Source organism: Aspergillus versicolor, assembly GCF_001890125.1.
Source record: "Aspergillus versicolor CBS 583.65 unplaced genomic scaffold ASPVEscaffold_2, whole genome shotgun sequence".
Taxonomy (NCBI): domain Eukaryota; kingdom Fungi; phylum Ascomycota; class Eurotiomycetes; order Eurotiales; family Aspergillaceae; genus Aspergillus; species Aspergillus versicolor.
In genome coordinates this window covers 2,337,381-2,356,758 of record NW_024467525.1, presented here as the reverse complement: position 1 = coordinate 2,356,758, position 19,378 = coordinate 2,337,381, and the positions used below count along the sequence as shown (strand labels likewise).

The 19,378-nt window shown below is 51.8% G+C and overlaps 5 protein-coding genes across 5 annotated transcripts; 2 read left to right on the top strand and 3 right to left on the bottom strand.

The window, feature by feature from the left end:
• Positions 1-175: 175 nt before the first annotated feature.
• Positions 176-4,201, bottom strand: ASPVEDRAFT_186304 (uncharacterized protein). Its single transcript, XM_040808975.1, has 5 exons — positions 3,554-4,201; positions 3,343-3,506; positions 2,777-3,289; positions 2,143-2,733; positions 176-1,669 (listed from the first exon to the last, which is right to left on the bottom strand). Exons 1-5 carry the CDS (start codon positions 4,175-4,177, stop codon positions 289-291), a joined length of 3,273 nt encoding a protein of 1,090 aa, XP_040664429.1. The 5' UTR covers positions 4,178-4,201; the 3' UTR covers positions 176-288.
• A 1,144-nt stretch (positions 4,202-5,345) lies between these two features.
• ASPVEDRAFT_479012 (uncharacterized protein) lies at positions 5,346-5,889 on the top strand. Its single transcript, XM_040813887.1, has 2 exons — positions 5,346-5,455; positions 5,505-5,889. The coding sequence occupies exon 2, from the start codon at positions 5,516-5,518 to the stop codon at positions 5,765-5,767; it is 252 nt and encodes an 83-aa protein (XP_040664428.1). The 5' UTR covers positions 5,346-5,455; positions 5,505-5,515; the 3' UTR covers positions 5,768-5,889.
• Positions 5,890-6,693: 804 nt separating this feature from the next.
• Positions 6,694-8,438, top strand: ASPVEDRAFT_186301 (uncharacterized protein; the record flags this gene model as incomplete). Its single annotated transcript, XM_040808974.1, has 1 exon — positions 6,694-8,438. Exon 1 carries the CDS (start codon positions 6,741-6,743, stop codon positions 8,436-8,438), a length of 1,698 nt encoding a protein of 565 aa, XP_040664427.1. The 5' UTR covers positions 6,694-6,740.
• Positions 8,439-10,171: 1,733 nt separating this feature from the next.
• ASPVEDRAFT_59961 (F-actin-capping protein subunit alpha) lies at positions 10,172-11,664 on the bottom strand. Its single transcript, XM_040815507.1, has 7 exons — positions 11,592-11,664; positions 11,504-11,522; positions 11,266-11,381; positions 11,114-11,203; positions 11,008-11,060; positions 10,812-10,949; positions 10,172-10,752 (listed from the first exon to the last, which is right to left on the bottom strand). The coding sequence occupies exons 1-7, from the start codon at positions 11,646-11,648 to the stop codon at positions 10,404-10,406; spliced, it is 822 nt and encodes a 273-aa protein (XP_040664426.1). The 5' UTR covers positions 11,649-11,664; the 3' UTR covers positions 10,172-10,403.
• Positions 11,665-12,105: 441 nt separating this feature from the next.
• Positions 12,106-18,593, bottom strand: ASPVEDRAFT_50320 (uncharacterized protein; the record flags this gene model as incomplete). Its single annotated transcript, XM_040814287.1, has 6 exons — positions 12,106-12,882; positions 12,937-14,151; positions 14,921-16,480; positions 16,946-16,996; positions 17,052-18,221; positions 18,276-18,593. The coding sequence occupies 6 exons, from the start codon at positions 18,591-18,593 to the stop codon at positions 12,106-12,108; spliced, it is 5,091 nt and encodes a 1,696-aa protein (XP_040664425.1).
• Between the last annotated feature and the right edge of the window lie 785 nt (positions 18,594-19,378).

Here is a 19,378-nt window from a genome sequence, read left to right as displayed (position 1 = left end):
CCATAGCCACAGTATAATGTACTTCTATTGGATGGGACTACAGTGTGGTGGTCTCTACAAATGAGGGAATTGAATCAAGTTCTGTCTGTTGTCGAGGCTACACAATCCAAATTGGATGGGCAGCATAGACTGCCTATACAAGTCACGTCGTACAAGCAAACAAACGCGAACTCAACTCTCAGCGGCTATAAATCCTTATTCTCTCCATATATACATAATGGAGCAGTTGTTCCACAGTCCAAAAGGAGATGACCAAATGACGAATATACACTGGATACAGCCTATGACCTATTCCTCCTCCTTCAGATCCGGTTCCGGCTGTGGTACATCCTCATCATCCACAAGAATATCATCAAACGTCGCGGCCCGGTTCTTCAGTCGTATAGCCGCCTGCTCTTCGCTCGACTGGTTGCTGACAGACTTATCCAGCTCAATCGTCTTGCTCGCAAACTGCACCGCCAGCTTCGAGTCCCAGATCCCCTCTCGCCGATTACATATAGACAGCAAGTACAGCGCCTTCTGCTGCACATCCGGATCCCTTGACCGCGTCGCCGTCAAGACAAGAGGAGGCACAACCCCGAGAGAAAACCCAAATGTCCGCTTCCTACTTGGATGGCTGGCTGCACACCGCGCAAGATACCCCTCCGCCAAGGCAACAATCCTGGCAAAGTTATCATTATGCGGCCCCCACGCATCCGCCGGATCCCACGTATGCGCCGTCAACAGCATAGGCGAGAGCAAGAACCATATCCGCAGGATATCCGGGTCCTGCCCATAATCCAGCCCGTAAGCTATTGGATCTCGCATAAAGCTGTCATGCAGCTTCTTCATATTCGTCTTGACATCATTCTGCGGCGTCGTAATCGCATCCCCCGGTGACTCTCCCTTTGCAACAGCCCGTGCTGAATCTAACATTCCATGCAGGATATGGTTCCACAAACTATTCAGCGCATCATGCACATCATCACCTGGAGCCGGGTCATGCGCTACAACCTCAAAACTATCCTGAGATGTCATACTCAGACTACTCCCGCGCATCTCAATAAGCTGATTATCCAGCCTCGTAAACAGCGAGCGCATCGTGCGTTTCGGGACAAGAGACCCCGTCCGCGGATCCGACTCATACTCCCTTAGCAAATTCAGCCCAGACCGCATATGGATAATGGCAGCCTGGTTCGATCCGCGGAGACACTCGAAGCAGGCGAAAAAAATACACGAGATGAGGATGAGATCAGGCTGGGCTGAGGCGAGCCCCCGGGCGTGCAGAGTCACTCTATCCTGCAGGAACCGCAGGGCCTTGCCGTACTGCTGCATCGCGAACTGGGTCATGGGGCTCCAGGTGCCGATTGCAGAGGGGTCGTCGTACTCATACACCTGCTGCATTGCGCCGAGGGCGATGACGGCGTGGGCGAGGACGTGCTCGCGGTGGGCGGCCTGGAGAACGGGCTGGGAGAAGGGGATGGGGAAGCGGGAGCGCATCTGGGCGAGGAAGAAGTCCAGCGAGTGCTTTTCGGCGCCGGTTGTGGCGAAGGTTGCGCGGGGCGTGTAGACGACGATGCGCAGGTTGGATTTGGGGTCTTGCGGGCTGGTGGTGAAGCTGCAGGTCCGTTTGGAGCGGGTGCAGTTGCGACAGGCGGGCTTTGCCTCGTCGCATTTTATCCGGCGGGCTCTGGGATTTAGTCAGTAGGTGTTCAGTGGAGGGTCGAGAACTTACTACTTACTTGCACACGGTGCAGCCCGTGCGGACTTTTGTTGAGCCTATGCGGATGTTCTTGGGCCTGTCCATGGGGGATGGAGGGGAGTCAGTTCAGTTCAGCTCAGCTCAGCTCACTTAGCAGCAGTTAGTTAATTACTAGTTAGTTAACCAAGTTAGTTATCGTAAGCCTTATTAACACTTGGTCCGGCCCGGATTTGCAGCACAGCGCATGAAGATCAGCGGCTGCCGATTGGCCGGAGTGAGACATTTGGGGCCTGGACTCGAAGCTAAAGTAGTCTGGGTGCATTATACAATTTCAATTATACAATTATACAATTATATTGTAGTTATACAGTTATACAGTTGTTTACTCTGAGAACCCAAACCCACTCGACTCACCCCGTCCAAGCATCTCGTCCGCCTTGCCAACACTCAGCCTCTCATACTTGCGCAGCATCTCATTGATCCCCGACGCCGCATGCCCCTGCCACCCCCCATCCAGACTACCAATATACTCGCCCCTATCCGCCAACCGCTGCAGCCCCGCCACACAGCGATTCCACCTCCCCGGAATCTCAGGCGCCGTATTCTTCAAGAACATCTCGTCCACCTCCGCAGGAACTCCCACCGAGCTCTCCCACTTGCCGCACTGCAGCCGGAATTTCACCGAGTGCCGGAAGATATGGAGCAGGTGCATGCCGATGGGCGAGCGTGCGGCAATGCCCGAGAATGTACTGGTCAGCGAGAGGAAGTCGTTGTCGAGCACGTTGAAGGATTGCTGTTCGAGGAAGGCGAATAGGGCGAGTAGGATGGCGTACATGGCGAACTGGTGGGCGCGCTCCATGCCGAATTCGTCGTTGTGCAGGCGGGCGAGGAGGGCGATTTCTCGTGCTGAGGATAGGGCTATTGACAGTGCCCCGGTGTCTGCGATTCGGGTGGAGGGTTCTTGGGCGATTTGTCCTGTCATGGTGTTGAATGGAGGCTTGCCGTCGAACCAGTCGCAGTAGAGGTTTATGAGCAGCGCATGGTATCGCATCCTGATCGTTAGCCAGAGAAGGAGTAGGGAATGGGTATACAAACAGTAGTAACAGTATATGCGGTGCTGGCCTCTCTCTCGGCATAAATGTCGCTGGCAGATTGGCCTCCCACTGTCGCAGCTTGTTATATAGATCCAGCTTCTTCTCTGGCGTATTCCCAGCCGGATCAGATCTTGGACTCAGTGTCCGTGACATATCCCGAGCGATATATGACAGACGGCACGCTTCGTCAAACGCCTGGCTGAGCCACGACGGCCTGTCCGGTTTGCTTAAAGGATATGCAACCCACATGTCCGTCGGCTTCGACTCATCCCGGTCGATCTGCTCAATACTGACATCAGTCACCAGGCTCGGCCGCAGGAAATTCGTATGCACAATCGTATCAATCTGGAATACTCCCCACGCAGTCCGCTTGACAGACGAAATCATATCCTCCGACATAAACGAGCGGTTCAGGTTCAGCTCGGGGCGGTTAATGATTCCCAGCGCCTCGGCCATCTCAATCGCCTGGTTGAGCATGATATACCCTTTATCATCGTCTCCCACCATGGAATATCTGCAGACATGAGCACAAAGTGCAACCCTATGTAGTCTAATCAGATAGCACACCTTTCATACAGTAGCAGCGTGGCTTGCAGCGACGCAAGCCGCACGATGGATCCTCTCTCAAAGTGGCTGCTCTTCATGTGCCTCTCAGCCTCTGCTAGGAAGTCCGTGCCTTTCGTCTTCACGTCCCCGGGCACCGTATACGCCTCGGAGTAGTGTGAGTAGTGCTATCGCCGTTAGCTACTGTATCTGGAATATCTCAACCAAGACATACACAAGCATTAGCAAGAAGCGCATTAACAAGATACGGGCTACAAAAGTCCGACTGCAGATTCCCCGCCTGCATATGTTTAATCAGGATCTCGCGATCCACAAACGCATAAAACGGATAGTCCCATGTAAAATAAAGCGAGATCAAATGCGACACCAGCGCATCGTCATCTGTAACCGTCGTCCACGGCTGCGCGGGTACTTTCACCGGCGCAGAATCACACAGGTAGTGAACATCCATCACCTTGGATCGTAACGGCGGCGTACTGCTCTCCAGCTCGTATCCAGCTCGTAGTCTCACCTGTCGTAGAGACTCGCTCGATGCTGCTTCTGGTGTTGGTAGGCCCTGTGACAGCTCGTCGAGATAGCAGCGAGCTTCTGGGAATGTGGCCCCGTTCCGGACGAGCTCTAGGAAAGGTTGAATGCCTGCTTCGTCGGTCGTTTGGATTAGCCGGAATACATCGCTGAGCAGCTTCTTATAGTACTCGGAATCTATCTGAACACCGCCGGGCTGGGTGCCATGCTCGGCCAGGCGATGGCGGCAGTTCCGGCAGGGTGCCATGCCCGAGCAGCGCTGGGCATACTGGTTGAAGGTGACGCAGTCGTTCTGATCACCTATTTCGAACATTGTGCATCTGGTCTTAGACTGGAGTAACAATCCATGAAGATATTAATAAATAAGATCGAGGCCATCAGGGTTGACGATCTGTGACATAACAGCCTCTTGTTCCTGTACGGGTGACGCTGCTATGACGCAGTCTGCCATAAGTAGTTACAATGGGATTTTACTTGGAAATTGTTTTATTTTAACATGGAGAAAACAACCGTTGTTCCTGTTTCATGTTTCGCATGCCAGCTTCGTTGCTTGTCCATGAACTGCTAAGACGTATACAAGATCGGGGGTGAGCAATGATCTCATACACCAACATCGCCACCGTGTAGCAATATCACCCTCTCGATAATTTCAAGAGCACAATTACCGCATATGAGAGGGTATGCCAGCTTTTAGGGTTCTATGCGAACCACTTTCAGTATTCCGAACAGGGTACTCTATACCAGGAGTCCGACAGCATTTACATCCTAAACTTACTAGGACCATACAAAACGGACGTATGAACTCTCATTGGAGCGGAGTCCTGTCTTACTTTCGGGATACGGCGGACGACACGTGGTTCCGCTCTGTCCGTGGCGCAGAGCTTAATAGCACTACATCCTCGTCGGGTTACACGAGGCGTAATTATTTGTTTGCCAAAGTGTCGTTCGCTTGGCAGGCTGTCTCGATTACAATGGTACACAATGGTACGAGTCTTTGTTGCACAAACGTGACAACTCAAACCCTAAGTCCGGCTCTGTCCATCTTAGCCTTTGTTTACAACGCAGCAGGAACGGATAAAGTGGCATAAAAATGGACCCCCGGAATTATCAAGCTTGCTCCGACCTGACCACATGTTCCGTTCTTGACTCGGATTTAGCTCCAGTTAGCTTTCGGCCTCCGAACATGTTCGGGTCGTATATCAGCATCTTGGCAACGGCCATACACATACAAACTACATTTGAACACATACTGGGAAAAGCGTGGCAATCGTCATCGCCAATGTCCTTGCATACTCGGACCAGCCCTGGGCGGGGCGGCGCATTCGTCACAGCATTTTTGGCCCCAATCGTGGGCGAATAAGATGGTTTCAGCGCAAGGTCGACTGCACCGGGCGCACTACTGTTTACTAGTGCTCTCTGCCTCTTCTGCGGGCTTGTTTAGGTGGGTACGTCACGACAGACACAGCCTCAGAATTTGATTCTCCCGATTTATTTATCCTGGCTCCTGCTGCTTGATTTTTATTTTAACTACACTTGACTGCTTCCAGAGTACCCTGTGTTTACCAACTATTGAACTAGGCGAGATATTTACGTATATCTGTCACTCCCATGGCCATCTAGCATAGCTAACCTGATCGCAGACATAACAACCATGGGCGAAGACATAAAGCTCCAACCGCCCGCTCAGGTGCATATGACGGCACCTCTACCCTACGACTACGAAGCCCAAGAGGCATACCCAGCCCAGAAAAACAAAATCCGATCGCTGGAGGACATGCGCCGAGAATGGAGACATGGGTCCAAGGCAAGGGCTGCCCAGTACTATCTCCTGTATTTTTTGGCTTGCTTTATTTTCGGGGCGATTATCGGTATTATCATCGGCCTGGCTATTCGGTATACATGATTGTATGATTGTATGATTTGTTGATTTCGGTGTTTAATGGGGCGTTTGGTTGCGTTTAGATATAGACATGATATCCGCTTGCCAGTTTTATTCATTTATGTTTATCGGTCGTTCCTGGTAACCTTCCTGTCACCCCGTTTGAATGCATTCTGGATTATTCTGGTGTTCCTGGTTATTATGGAACAAGGGTCGTGGGAGTAGAGAACTTTACAGAGGCTGCTGCCAGACAGCTTGTCTTCGAGGACCTGCGGCGTATGAACGATGCAGGCACGTTCCCAATAAACAGAAACCCTGAGATCATCGCATTGGATTCTCACGCGCCAACCTCCATGATGGTTTCGGCTGAGGACGTACGGGATGGGTTCTACAAACGGCTGTACGCACAGCAGGGACAGCGCAGCACTTACTACACTGGCTACTCGTTTTGTACGGATTACTCGGCTCAGTTATGGAACTATACCCGTGTCATTGTGGATATGATAGACTCAACGCTGTTACAATAACAAGGCCTTTATTACCATCAATGCGCAAGTGCTATTCGCAATGGATGTCTGTCCTATCTGGTCCTTTGCCTGTTGAGATGTGAATCACGACCTAGATGTAATACTAGGTGACTCGCACACATTCACTTATGAAATTGGTGTAATACTCATCCAGGCTATAAATATCTAAATGAATATCAGACTTCGCGGGCATGGCGGCACTATCAACAAGGCTGCATGGTTCCTGCAAATAGACTTGCCTAAGCCAACCGGAGCAAATAAAAGTCTGCAGCAGTCAGCAGACTGACAGAAACCGGCACAACCTGACTGGTGCAGACTCTGCAGTGTGTGAATATCGTCTGCCTCAGGCCTTTCTCCCAGCGTATATAACACAACGTCACCGAGTCACACACGTCCACCCACCTGCATCTCCGTCAAACCAACCCATTCCTCATCTTTCCCCCTTTCCTGCAGGGTCAGTACTGACAAAGATGTCTCTTGCAAACCTGTCTGCTCCATCCTTGTGGGCACGATGCCTCAGCCTCGAAGCCCCTGTCATCCCCGACGCTGAGGTGCTCTGGATATCTTCCAACCCCGTCCAAAATTTCACTTATCCCCCGATCCAAGACCTCACAGGCGAGACTCCGCCAGGACTCGAGGGAAATGTCCCGAAACTCAACTTTTGTAATGTGTCCGTGGCCTTGACTCACCCCGGCGAGAACGACACCGAGTTCATCTCTGTTTGGCTTCCTCCCCACCAAGGATGGAATCGTCGATACACTGCGACTGGAGGCGGTGGCATCGCAGCTGGATACGATTTCAACATGGTCGCCCCTCTGGCTGCTGGATTTGCGACTTCGTCCAGCGAGGCCGGGCTGAGTCTCAACCATACCGTCGACCCTCAGACAGGCAGTTGGGCGTTGAATGAGGATGGATCGCCGAACGAGGCCCTGTTTGTCAATTTTGGCTGGCGCTCTATTCACGATATGTCTGTTGCAACCAAGGACCTCATCAAACAATTCTACGGCATCGATCCGCAATATTCATACTGGACAGGCTGTTCGCAGGGTGGAAGACAAGGATATGCAGCAGCGGCAAAGTATCCCAAGGACTTTGACGGTATTCTAGCTGCCTCACCATCGCTCGGCGAGGAGTACGTCGGTCCAGCTACCTTTTGGCCGGTTGTTGTCATGCACAACGAGGGCGAGATCGTGCCGTCTTGCGTCTTTGAAAGATACCAGCCCGCCATCGTTGAAAAGTGCGATCCACTCGACGGTGCCACGGATGATCTCATCTCTGATTATGATCTGCTGAGGTCCTGTCCTAAGGAGTTCGACTCTTCCAGTCTCGTTGGAACAGTTGTCCCCTGTGGACCGGTAGGCAATATAACCATATCCGACAGACACGCAACTATTGTCAGGAAGATACTCGAAGGCCCACGCAAGAGCGACGGCACAGAACTCTGGTTCGGTACTGCCCCCGGCGCAAACTTCTCCGGCGTCGCAGGAACCATCTACCACAACGGCAAATGGATACCCAGACCCTTCCCCCCAGGTGCAGCCTGGCTCAAGAGCGTTATCGTCCCCAAGATGGCTGACATCACCAAAATGAGTTACGCAGAGTACTTCGACGCCTTCGACAAGTCCGTTAAACTCGGCGGGCCATACATTGGCGACGAGTACCTCGACCTTTCTGCGTTCAAATCCGCCGGCGGAAAGCTGCTGAGCTGGGTTGGGCTCGCGGACCAGTACATCCCGCCTTCACATCTACTTCATTTCCACGACGACGTTGCAGAGAAACTTGGTGGCGAGGCTGCTGTTGATGAATTCTACCGCGTCTTCACTGCCCCCGGTGTTGGGCACTGTGTAGGTGGTCATGGCCCTCAGCCGGTAGAACCCATGCTCGCGCTGGTGGATTGGGTCGAGCGCGGTAAAGCGCCTGAGACCCTGGCGGCGAAGACCATTTTCCGCGGTGCACACGAGATGACCCGGGATCTGTGCAAGTATCCGAAGAGGCCTGTCTACAAGCAGGGAGATCTGTATCGATCGGCGAGTTTCAAGTGTGAAGAACCGGAGATGAAGCCTGTAAAGCCGGGTGGAGAATCGGATGGAGAGGAGTCTGGTGTGAGTGCCCAGCGTGCTACTCCCTGGTGGTACATTGTTCCTTTCGCAGTTCTGTTCTTTGTCTAAAACATGGTGTAGTACTGAGTGAGCCCAAGTCGGTGTTATGGAGTGGCGTTACGGAAGTACTCATGGTCAAGAATGTATTCTAATTAACTGTATTGTACCAGATAATGAACTATGCATCCTGCGATATTAATGACTTTCCATCTTAACCCGAGTGTGAAGGAATTGTACTTGACAAATTAAATACTGCTAATAACATAAACAAAGTCACTGCAATCCTCCCCTGCTGCCTGCTTTGCGCCTATAAATACCCCCTCCCCATCTTCTCCCCGACATCCCTTCCACTACTCGATATAACTCTCTGTTCGTTTCTTCAGGCTGTCCCTGCTGACGGTCCTTTCGCTTTTTTATCCTCAGCCCGATGAGGACACTTCGAGCGTAGATAGACCCTAGGAGTGAGCATGCCCTAACCAGGCCATCGTTTTCCTTTTTACCCATCTGCCAACTATGTCCGCCGGGATACGTTCTGGTGCACCCCTCCATTGGACATGAGTATCGCCTTATTGAGCCAGAGAACTTATGCGAATTCAGACCTGGGAGAGGATGGATAGAAACCACCTCGGAGCGGGAAACGACGCATTGGGCACCGAAATGTCTATCTGAACAGATCCATAGCTGTTATCATGGCTTTACGCGCAGGAATGAACCTCCCAGTCCTAACATGATGACTGTCTTTGCTCTATAGCTTCATTCTTTTTACTATCTTTCCTTTTTCGTTCTTCCTGCAAGCTGGGAAACGCGGAAGGGGCTTTCCTTTCTGAAAAGGGTCGGTTTTTCCCTTCTTCTTATCTGTAGTGACAAGATACCAAAGAGCATAATAATTTTGTCGAGTTGTTCTCTCTCCTTTTGAGGCTATGAAAGGTGCATTCGATCTAGCCATGGAAGGGCGTGACGCTCGCGATGGTGCTTCTGATAGGGGAAACTTCTCTGCAGATAGAAGAATTGGGCTGTCAGGAATAACAGGGGGTATCGACACTAGCACTGTCATCTCTCTGATCGACCGCTTGTGGGTGAGCCCTAATACCACCACCGCTGTTCTCGTCCCATTCCGCCTAGTGGCTCTACCTGCTTCAGGCCCTACACAGGTGGCATCCAGAAGATACAGACCAATTCATGGCATGACTACCAAGGCATAGTCTGGATGGAGTCCATATAGCAGGCATTCAATGATGCATGCGCGGATCGAAATGGACCAGCTAGGTCTATAAGGGATCTTTTAGCGGGTCGGGATGGACATTGACCCGTCAGGCTTCCTGTTGAACGGTTGCAAGGTTATATCCGGTTCTCTCCTCATCTGAAAGTGAGGTTCGAGGCAATGAATAGAGTTTTTGCTGTGGTATGCTGGCTTTCAATGATATGTTGCGACGTCCCTCCGGTATGCTACAAAGGTAGCCTGCAAAGTGTCCCCAGTCGAACGACATGTCCCTGAGTACAGTCCTGACTGAAGACTGGAACATACAGCTGTATATCTACCAGGCGTGTATGGTTGCAGCGGGGTGGCCAGCGAAAGACTCAATTCTGCGGGCACTAGCTGCAAATCAGTGCCTCCAAATATTATACTCCCCATAATGTACATTATAAGCAATGGGACTCCTTGTTATGATAGAGTCAGAGTGGTCAAAGTTAGCTAGGGGGTTCATGAATATGTATCCTAGCCAATGCGTGACCATGGATGCTTCTACGAGCGGATGTGACTTCGAGCTGTGCGGTATTGGACATTCGCTGCTCGTTTGGTTGAGTTTTTGGAGTCTGATGAGGGAAATTAATGGCCAGATGCACAGGGTACTGGATAAGTGAAGCCTGCAGGTGGAATAATAATACTCGGGGGGGCAAGTCACCTTACACCCACTGCTTAGGGCTTTAGATCCATATAGTAAAGTAGCCAGGGAATAGAATTCCACAGCAAACAATCAACTGTATCTCACTATGTGCATAATAAATAACCTAACACCGTGCATATCCATCCTCTCACCGTCCCTTTCCACCGGAGATATCCTGTCCCAGGCGATACCCGCCTACCTTCTCCCACTCAACCTTCTGTCTCGTAATCGGGAGCTGCCTCCGCAGGGACTTGAAGGCACCCTCGGCCATCTGACCAAAAGCCTTGTTCAGTTCCTCCTGGTAGCTGCGCTCGGCGGCCGCAATGCGCGAGATGATGCTCTCCCCGGTGGCATTGGGTACGGATACGCTGACGGGCTTCGTGGTGTTGAGCGAGACGTTTCCGTCTTCGTAGTAGTGCACGTCGACATGGATCTTGCCAGTGACGGTTGTGGAGTCGCCAACGGGGACTTGGTAGATAGAGCGGAACCGGCCGTTCCTACACTAATGCATCAGAGCTATCCTCCGATGGCCTGAGACCCAGTCATGCCAACTTACCAATAGTTGTTGGGAGAGTAGCGGTTAGCGACGAGTAAAATGGCAACAGCCGAGTCGTTCTCAATCGGGTATACACCGTACGAGGAGGTTGGGTAGTGTTCCTGGGCATGCCGCCCCAGCGCCTTGAGGAGGGATTTGCTGCCAGAATATTAGTTTGCGATCCGACAAAGCACGACAATATCCGCAGGCAACATACATCAAGTCAGCATTCTGCGAGTCCAAAACGTACGACTGCGACGCCGAGGCTTCCTATCACACTTATCAGCGTCCTATCCTAATCCCGCGGTACGGACGAATCTCACTTGCGCAACATGGTCGACTTCAAACGACGTCTGGCTTTCCACATCGAAATATCGGTTCCCTTCTAGCTTGTTGAATTCGCTCACAATAACCTGCCACGGAGGTCAGTCATGGTGTTGTCCTATGGTCAAACAGCGGGTGTTCCAGGGCCCACCTCCTGACTAGCTCCGGGCAGCTTCACGGTCGCCAGCTGTGTCTCATTGTATCGTTCGAAGGCAGGTGTAAGAGAGGGGATGATGTCATCGCCGTCGGAGGTAAGGGTTTTGATGTCTGTGCAGTCACAGAGAAATCAGGTTTAGTTGTGGCTCGCGATAGCTTGCGGTGTGCTGGAGTGCGGGGTAGGGGATTGGACATTGGGGATCCGGAATGGGTGGTAAAGAGGTTCTAAATACCGGATACAACATCGCCGAGCTAGATATCGTGTATGTTAGCTAAATGTCTAGACGAAGTCCATGTAAGCAAGCTGCAGAATTGACGTACCTCGCCTGGCGGGGCACCCTCAATGAACGAGGATGCAAGTTCAACGGTCGATGCCATGAGGGTTGGGGAACAAATCTAATCTGGTAGGAGATAAGATGGGCGTAAATGTGAATTTTAGAAGGTTGAATTGACTAGTAAATTGATAAGAAAGCGCAGTAATTGGAGAGCTCAGGAGGGGTGAGGAGAGCAGCTCCGTCCGTGTCAACAAGCAGCTCGACCGCCTAGCCGTGCACGTGCATTCCACAGGCTACAATGTATACTCTTGAGCAAGGTGAGTCCAAGCTAGTGTTGAAGATTTTGCAATACCATTAATAATATTATCACTAAAATAACGACATATCTAAGGACCGGCCTGGTCGTTATATGGCTCCAACGCCGTCGCTGCCCGCTAGCAAGAATTACCCAGTAGAGCCAGGGCTAAAGGCAACGCTATAGGTATCCAACGAAATCAGTTTATGTATTTAGGCAAGTCCAGCTCGCTTCCGGTAGGAGCATGGTAAGTCTTCAAGCCCGTTTATTCAATGCTCATGTTCATGAATCCATCGCTCGCTTCATTCATGCCCTGCATGCCCACTCTCTTCAAGGTCCCAGAATGAGGGGTGGTTGGTATATTCCGAGGAGCAGTCTCCGGTCGATCGTTGAAAAGTGGGCCGATGTTTGACTTTGGCGGACCCCATATATTAGGCCCCTGGTCTGTCACTGCCGGGGAGTTGGGCATGACTGGACTACTCTGCGCGCTCATGCTGGGAGACACGGCTCTTCGTTTGAACAAATTAGGATCAAAATCGTCCTCTCGTCGTCGCTTTCTCCGTAATTCTGAAATCACACCTGACTGGCTAGGGAGCGGAGTTGAAGCACGCGACGCGGGTCGTTCGCCAGGTTTAACAAACTCGGCAGTATTTGATGGTGTCATATCCATCGTTATATCTTCCTCCGACACTGAGGAGGCAGCGTGTGGGCGTGGAGGTGGTGGCGGAGTACGATAACGTTCATCGAAAGAGTTCCAGAACTCAGGGCCACCAGAATTTCGATTAGCCTGGTCGCTGAAGCTGGGCTCATCAGGTAAGGATGTAGCAGGCCTTTCTGCTACTTCGTCATGTTCCCCTAACCCGGGTGGCACGAATGCATTTGGTGACGAGAAAGACGACAGTACCGGCGATGTTTGGGGCATATCTGGTTCAGTTTCACGCACTTGGCGAATTACTTCAGCCTCCCTCTTCGCATCACTGTCAATGGGCGCTGTTTCTTCCATGAGAGCCGCTCGGATGCGTGCGAATGTTTTTGTTTTTGGCTACAGCTTTAGTTAGTGGCTGAGTGCCATATATATGCCGTACAGGTTACTTACCAACAAGCTCCCCCGCCTGGTAACAGCACGCCTAATAACCCCTAGAGGGCCGCTACCCTCGGTTTTTGCGGCGGTTGGACTATGACCACGAGGGCCCCGGTTCTCCCCATCGTCACTCATATCCGATAGGCGCAGATCACGCGTTCCCATGCTCAAGCTTTCCCGCCGAGAAGGGCCGCCATTCCTATGGCCAAAGTATCCGTTCCCGTTCCCGTTTTCTATGCTCTTCATAACTGGTGGAGACAAGGGAGCCGGGCTTTGCTTAGAACTATTCCCGCTCGCACTGCTGGAACTGTGTCTACTGCGTCCTTTGCGAAAGCGAGCGCGTTGAAAGCTTAATAAGCTTGCTGCTGCCTGAGAATAGTTACCCATCCAGTCTGTACCGGGGCTGGGTACGTTCCCGCCGCCAAACGCGTTGAACCCTGGGCCCAACTTTTTTGCTTGGGGAGTGTTCATTATGATATCATCTCGATCTCCGAGCATCGGTTCATCATCCTCCTCACTGCTGCTAGTATCCGACTCCATCATATTAACGCTTGACATGGAACTCGAGATTGTATTTCGATCGGCAGGGTTGGACGTCGAGAACGGAGGAACTGAGGTAGAACCATGCGATCCGCGACGTTGCGGGATAGCCACACCTCTACCACCCACCGTTGGCGATGAGTCTGGTGAAGACTCTGCCAAAATCGAGTGATGTAGGTTCGTGCACGCCCGAGAGAAGTCGAGCCCACGGGAGCGGCGAGGTAGAACCGAACCTGGGGAGCCGCTGTATATGTGGGAGGGATCAAGCTTCGGCGAGAGAGGAGTGCGACTAGAGGAAGATGCGGGCGTAGAAACTTTCGGTGGTAGAGATTGTAGGTTTATGGGAGGGCCATTTGTGGGGGTTCGGCGTGGCGTTTGAGGGGCGGATGGTAAGGCAGAGTCATCCTTGCTGGATGGACGCTCTTCACCACCGATGGGGGAAAGAGAAGTAGAAGGTTTGGAGGCATCGGATAGGGAACGTGCTTTTGGTGACGGGCGCACGAGAAAACCTGGTTTGTCGCCTGCAGAGTCGGTCTGGGTGCCTGATTCACCCAACTCAGACCGTTCCAGCTCAGACCGCTGAGACAACTGTTCGCTGAGGTTACTCGCGAATGAATGAGAAGGGGTGCTATGAGAAACTGTGGAGGAAGTCATTGATGGTGCCATGCTATTCGCTCGCCAGATCCGGCCCTATGCATTCATATTGTGATTGGGGCTGATAAAAAGCGTATGGCAAGATGGTCGAAGTCGAGGACTCCGAGTCGCGAGGGGACGGCGGTCTTTAAAGCGCGGTGTTAAGCGCTGTGGTTTCGCGTCAAAGAGGGGTCCGGTTTCAACGTCAAGGGCCAAAGTCAAAGCAGCGGCATAAATAGTATGTCCGAAATGTCCGAAATTGTGTCAAAGGACGAGGTACACGTTATTTAAGACGCAGACGGCGCGATCAATAACAGACCATCGTCACCTCGAGATGCGTTTTGGTTGGATCGACTGCACTGACGTCCATCTTGCCTGATCCGGCATCGCCCCGCGCTCGGAAAACTTGACATTATTGGTTAATTGCGGGTTACATTGATGACTAAGTTTATATCCGACCTTCACTAATTAGTCAGTTATGCCCTTATACAGAGGTTTGCAAGGCAGGTCCAAGCAGGGTTGCTCTTTCTTATTTGGGAGGACCAGCATCCACACGAATCTAAACGGGAGGAACGACCATCAGATGCACTGCAAGGAAAGAACGGATCCGTTGCAAGGAAAGAGCAGGTGCACGGCCAGGAAAGAACGACCAAGCAGGATGGATTACTCCTTCCCTATCTAAAGCAGATACATGACCTTACAATCGTAACTTTCATTACATTGACTATGCTAAACTCATTGCCTCGCTGAAAGGAGCAACATAACGTTCCCAATCATTACAGTCGGGCGTGTCACCCAATGGCGGTTTCAGCATATTATCACGAACCTGCCACACCTTCACAATGACTGCTCTGGTGCGGGCAACGCTCAAGATGTTCGAGCCCGACATGGCAGCCAATGCGCGTAAAACCAGTGGCCGCCCGCACACAGTGTTACTGTCGTCATCCTTCCAGAGCTCGTCATTGAGCGGATCGAGTTCAACAGCAGCAGCAAAGACAGGCCATGACAGGCCGATACAGGAGCCCGCATCAAGCATTTCCGAAACAAGTCTCAATATTCTTTTGACATAACCAACCACCAAATCTGTTGTTGGTGAAGCATTGTGCAATGCACAGTGGAGGTATAGTATTGCGGCAAGTCGTTTCAACTCTGCGAGCCTCTGGAGGGCTTCATCTCCTCCATCCTCGTCCTGGGCCAATCCCTCCAGCCCGCGACACAATTTCGCCGCTTTCAATGACAGTGCCACTTGGTCCGAGCCCGAACGCAATTGACGCCTAGCTCTGCTCAACTCGGTGATGTCTGACAGTATTGAAACCAGCTCTGGGCTGCATCCCATCCAAGGGTCAATTTTGTGTTCGTTGTGCCGCCAGTAGTCCGCCCCAAACAGGGCTTGCTTGCCACAAGCGGTGCGACCCATGATATCCTGAAAGGCAAAGAACCTCTCGGAAAACGACGTGACTTCATCATTCCCCGGAGCGGGTAAAACAGCTTGCTGCCGTCTGAGACGTATGAGCTCTTTGGCACCCTTCAGGTGAACAATCCAACGCTCGTCGCAGTGATCAACAAGTTCGTAAAGACATAAAAGCATCATGACAACCAGTAGCTCTGGATACGTCGACGACACTAGCGGTCCAGCGGCCGTCAGGTTGTGGCGAAGCCCACGTATAACCTCGGACTTGAGGCGAAGTCCAATGGCACAGTACGCCGGGTCATTTTGAGCTAAAGCACACGCCCCCAAAGCTAAGACAGCCTTAGAAACGGTTTCAGATGCCGTTGAGCAAAAAGGTATGATTATAGAAGCTAGTGGAGACGGAGCGTTCGCACTTGCAATCGTTCTCGGACAAATCCGTTGAACATAGTATTCGAATAGTTGCCCTTGCATATTCCCAGCAAAGTGCGGAAATATTGATAAAGACGGCATTGGCTCCGCTAACTGCAGCATCACTGATTCCATCCCATGAGAGGCAGGGATTAGCCGACTATTCCCAGCTCTAACGAGAGCGTGGTCATCGTCTGTGGGCTTGACTCGGCACGGCAGCTGAAACGCGTTCGTCGAACTATTGATGAAATTCCATGGCTCGACCCGCGGAAAGACACACCATTCTTGCTCGTCAAGGGGCGAAGCATTCAGACTGGACATTGATGGTGTCGACGGCTGGTCTCTGGCACCTTTGGATTTACTCCAAACTCCAGCTCGTCCAAAAGCCCGGCCGCTACTCGCAAACTCCGACTCCCATTTCAGGGCGATCTTCGTAGAGCAAGTAAGGCCTCGCTCCGCGCATCTAGTGCAGGCCGGCTTCTTGGTATCACAGCGGACCCGACTCGCGCGGCACTCGGAGCATCCTTCGCGACTACGGGTCTTCACCGGACCCGCACGGTCGTTGGCCTTTCTACGAGGCATTCAACAGAGTGTTCAGGGGGGATCAATTTCATTGCAAACTGGGTCGTGGCAAGTCATCCTTAACCTCGACGGTGGGCAAGAAGATGGCGGCTTAAGTTGAAGTCCAAAATTGCTCATCAGTGGCGAGCACGTGAGTTCCGCCTGAGGCACCAATAGAACGTATTTACCCTACCAAGCATTTAGGACTGCCTGTTGCTTTCGTATTTTCAATCAAGGAATAGTAAATAATACGCTACAGCTATCTAATCCTACACTAGTTGGTGCGTTGGTAATTTGAAGTTGGGCAAGTCGTTTAAGTTCTTGAACTATATATTTCGACATAGCATGTACTTTATCACAAAGTCATAATTATGAATTTACGATGATCAGCTCAATATTCGTACAACACAACTAAAACTATACTTTGATCTCCCTCTCAGTAAACCTGGTCTTAAAGTTATACTGTCTCACGAACCAGGCATTCCACAACTCCCATTCCTGATCCGGATACGCCAGTTGCACCTATACAGATTGTCAGCTTATCCGTAAAAAGAAAAAAGGAAAAAGGGGATCGTACATCAAACCTCCTCAAAAAACTCGGAATGAGCTTATAAACCTCCATAAGGGAAATGTTCTTCCCAATACACGTCCGCGCCCCAGCCCCAAACTGCAACATCGTGCCGTTCATCACCTTCAACGTGTCCCCATCCACCCTCAACCACCGATCCGGATCAAATGTATCAACATCAGGCCCAAAGATCTCCTCCCGTCTATGCATCACCCAGGCACTACACCCCACAATCGTCCCTCCCTTGATAAACTCGCCCGCAATCTCAATCCCACTCTTCGGCACAACCCGCTCAAGCAGCAACCCGGCTGCAGGACAAATCCGGAACGACTCCTTAATGCAAGCATCGAGGAAAGGCAGTTTCTGGGACTCGGACCAGGAGACAAGCCCAGTGGGTCTATTTTCGATTATGCCGTCGGCGACAGCGGAATCGAGTTCGGCGCGGAGACGCGCCATGTACGCCGGGTTCTTGAGGAGGTAGTAGAAGACGGCGGCGAGACTGATGGCGGTTGTTTCGGAGCCGGCAAAGGCCATGGATACGGCCATTGTGAGGACACGCTTTTCCGTCATGAAGTCGGGCCGGTCTTTGCCTGCCTTCATGAATTTGGTGAGGAGGTCTTCTTTTTCCGTTTTTGAATCAGAGCCTGACTCTGAAATCTTGGTGCTTGAGGAGGTATCGGAAGACATGCGCTCGTTCAAGCGCTGGCGCGCAAAGATTGCTACAGGATGTGAGTTATCAGCAAGACCCCATTTCTGGAGTGCGTCGAAGACTGGGTTCTTCCACAGGAGTTTATCCAGCCAAGGCATTTGACCCACGGGGCCGGAGTAGTCGAAGATACGGGCGAGGGATTTGAGGATACCGTCGATGTCCTGGTTTTTCTCGATGAAGCCGTGGCGTTTGCTGTATGTGATGCTGCCGATGACGTCGAAGGCGAAAAACTGCAGCCAGCGGGCGAAGTCGCAGGTTTGGTTGGGGGTTGAGAAGAGGGCGGCGGTTTGGTTGAGGAAGAGCTCGATGGTTTCATTGACCATGGGCTCGTACTGGACTAGGGAGGACATTGAGAAGGCGTGGTTGACGGAGCGGCGGAGATTGGCGTGGAAGCCCTCGTCTAAGGTTGAGAAGAGGGATGGAAGAGGTTCACCCTTTGAGACTGTCATTTGAACAGGGTAGAATTCGGACTGTCATGGCGTTGTTAGTTCTGGTGGACCGACTAAGACGACTGAGAGACAAACCTTGGTGAAGCCTTTGTTGAGGCCGTAGATCACCTTGATGGCGCTTGGAGACGAGAATGACAGTGTGTTTGGCCCGAGTCGGACGACATCGCCGTACTTGCGGTGCAGGTCGATATGGGTAACTTCAGAGTGTCGACTGCGGACATCTAAGAAACGCCATAGATTTGTGAACTTGGCCAGTACTGGGCCGGGGTAACGATGGAGCCCATTGTGGAAGTACTGCTGTGCGAGATACAACAGAAAGAGAGAAGGAAGGATGTAGATAGCATAGTTGGATGTGGCCGATGCACGCTCCAGGATTTCTGACACGAGAGCCATCTTGCACTCCTGTTTAGCGGACTAGGACAAACAACCTTAAGGGTGGCAGAAAGGCACTGCATCTCGCCTTAAATGCGGAAATGATGCATGATGACTGTGCCACCAGAGGGGTTACCCCTCGACCCAGTGACCTTCTGGAGACAAACAAGGTGTCCAGACGGTTTCCCAGTAGTAGTTCGGCAGTTGGCAGGTAGTGCGGAGAGCCGACAGGGTCTGGCTGGCCTGGGCAAGCCAAGTCAGCAATCTGTTGCTATCTGGAGGCCGGCACGCAAATCCGAGTAATGCAAACAAACCAAACGGCCCATGTCTTTCCCGATGAAAAGATGGCAGAAAGAAGCTAGGCTTATTGTGGCCATTATTGGTGATTCGGAGATGCTGGCCAGCATGTATACCGAACTGGAGTGGATGGCATCGGAAGGCGGAGACACCCCCGCAGCCAGAGCACGATGTGGTGGGGGCGGGGGCAAGGACTGGCCCGAGTTCAGTGCGTCCTGGAGGCTGACGTCGATCAGGGCAGGCATCTGGAGGGCATGTTGATTGTCCGTTCTTGGAGCATCTCGGCAGTGAGACGCCTTCAAATCTACCGGAACCCACATGCTCTCCACATATAAATGGATGCTGGCACAGAGAGACTACGATCTCTTCATGGATGGTTTCCGTCTAGATTTAATAACCCTATCGGCAACATTAGGCCACTGCTGAACTTTATTACCGCCACGCCGTCGGTCGTGCCCTAATTGCAATATATAGGGCTGAAGTGCGTATACGGTGTACATCCAGTCGAT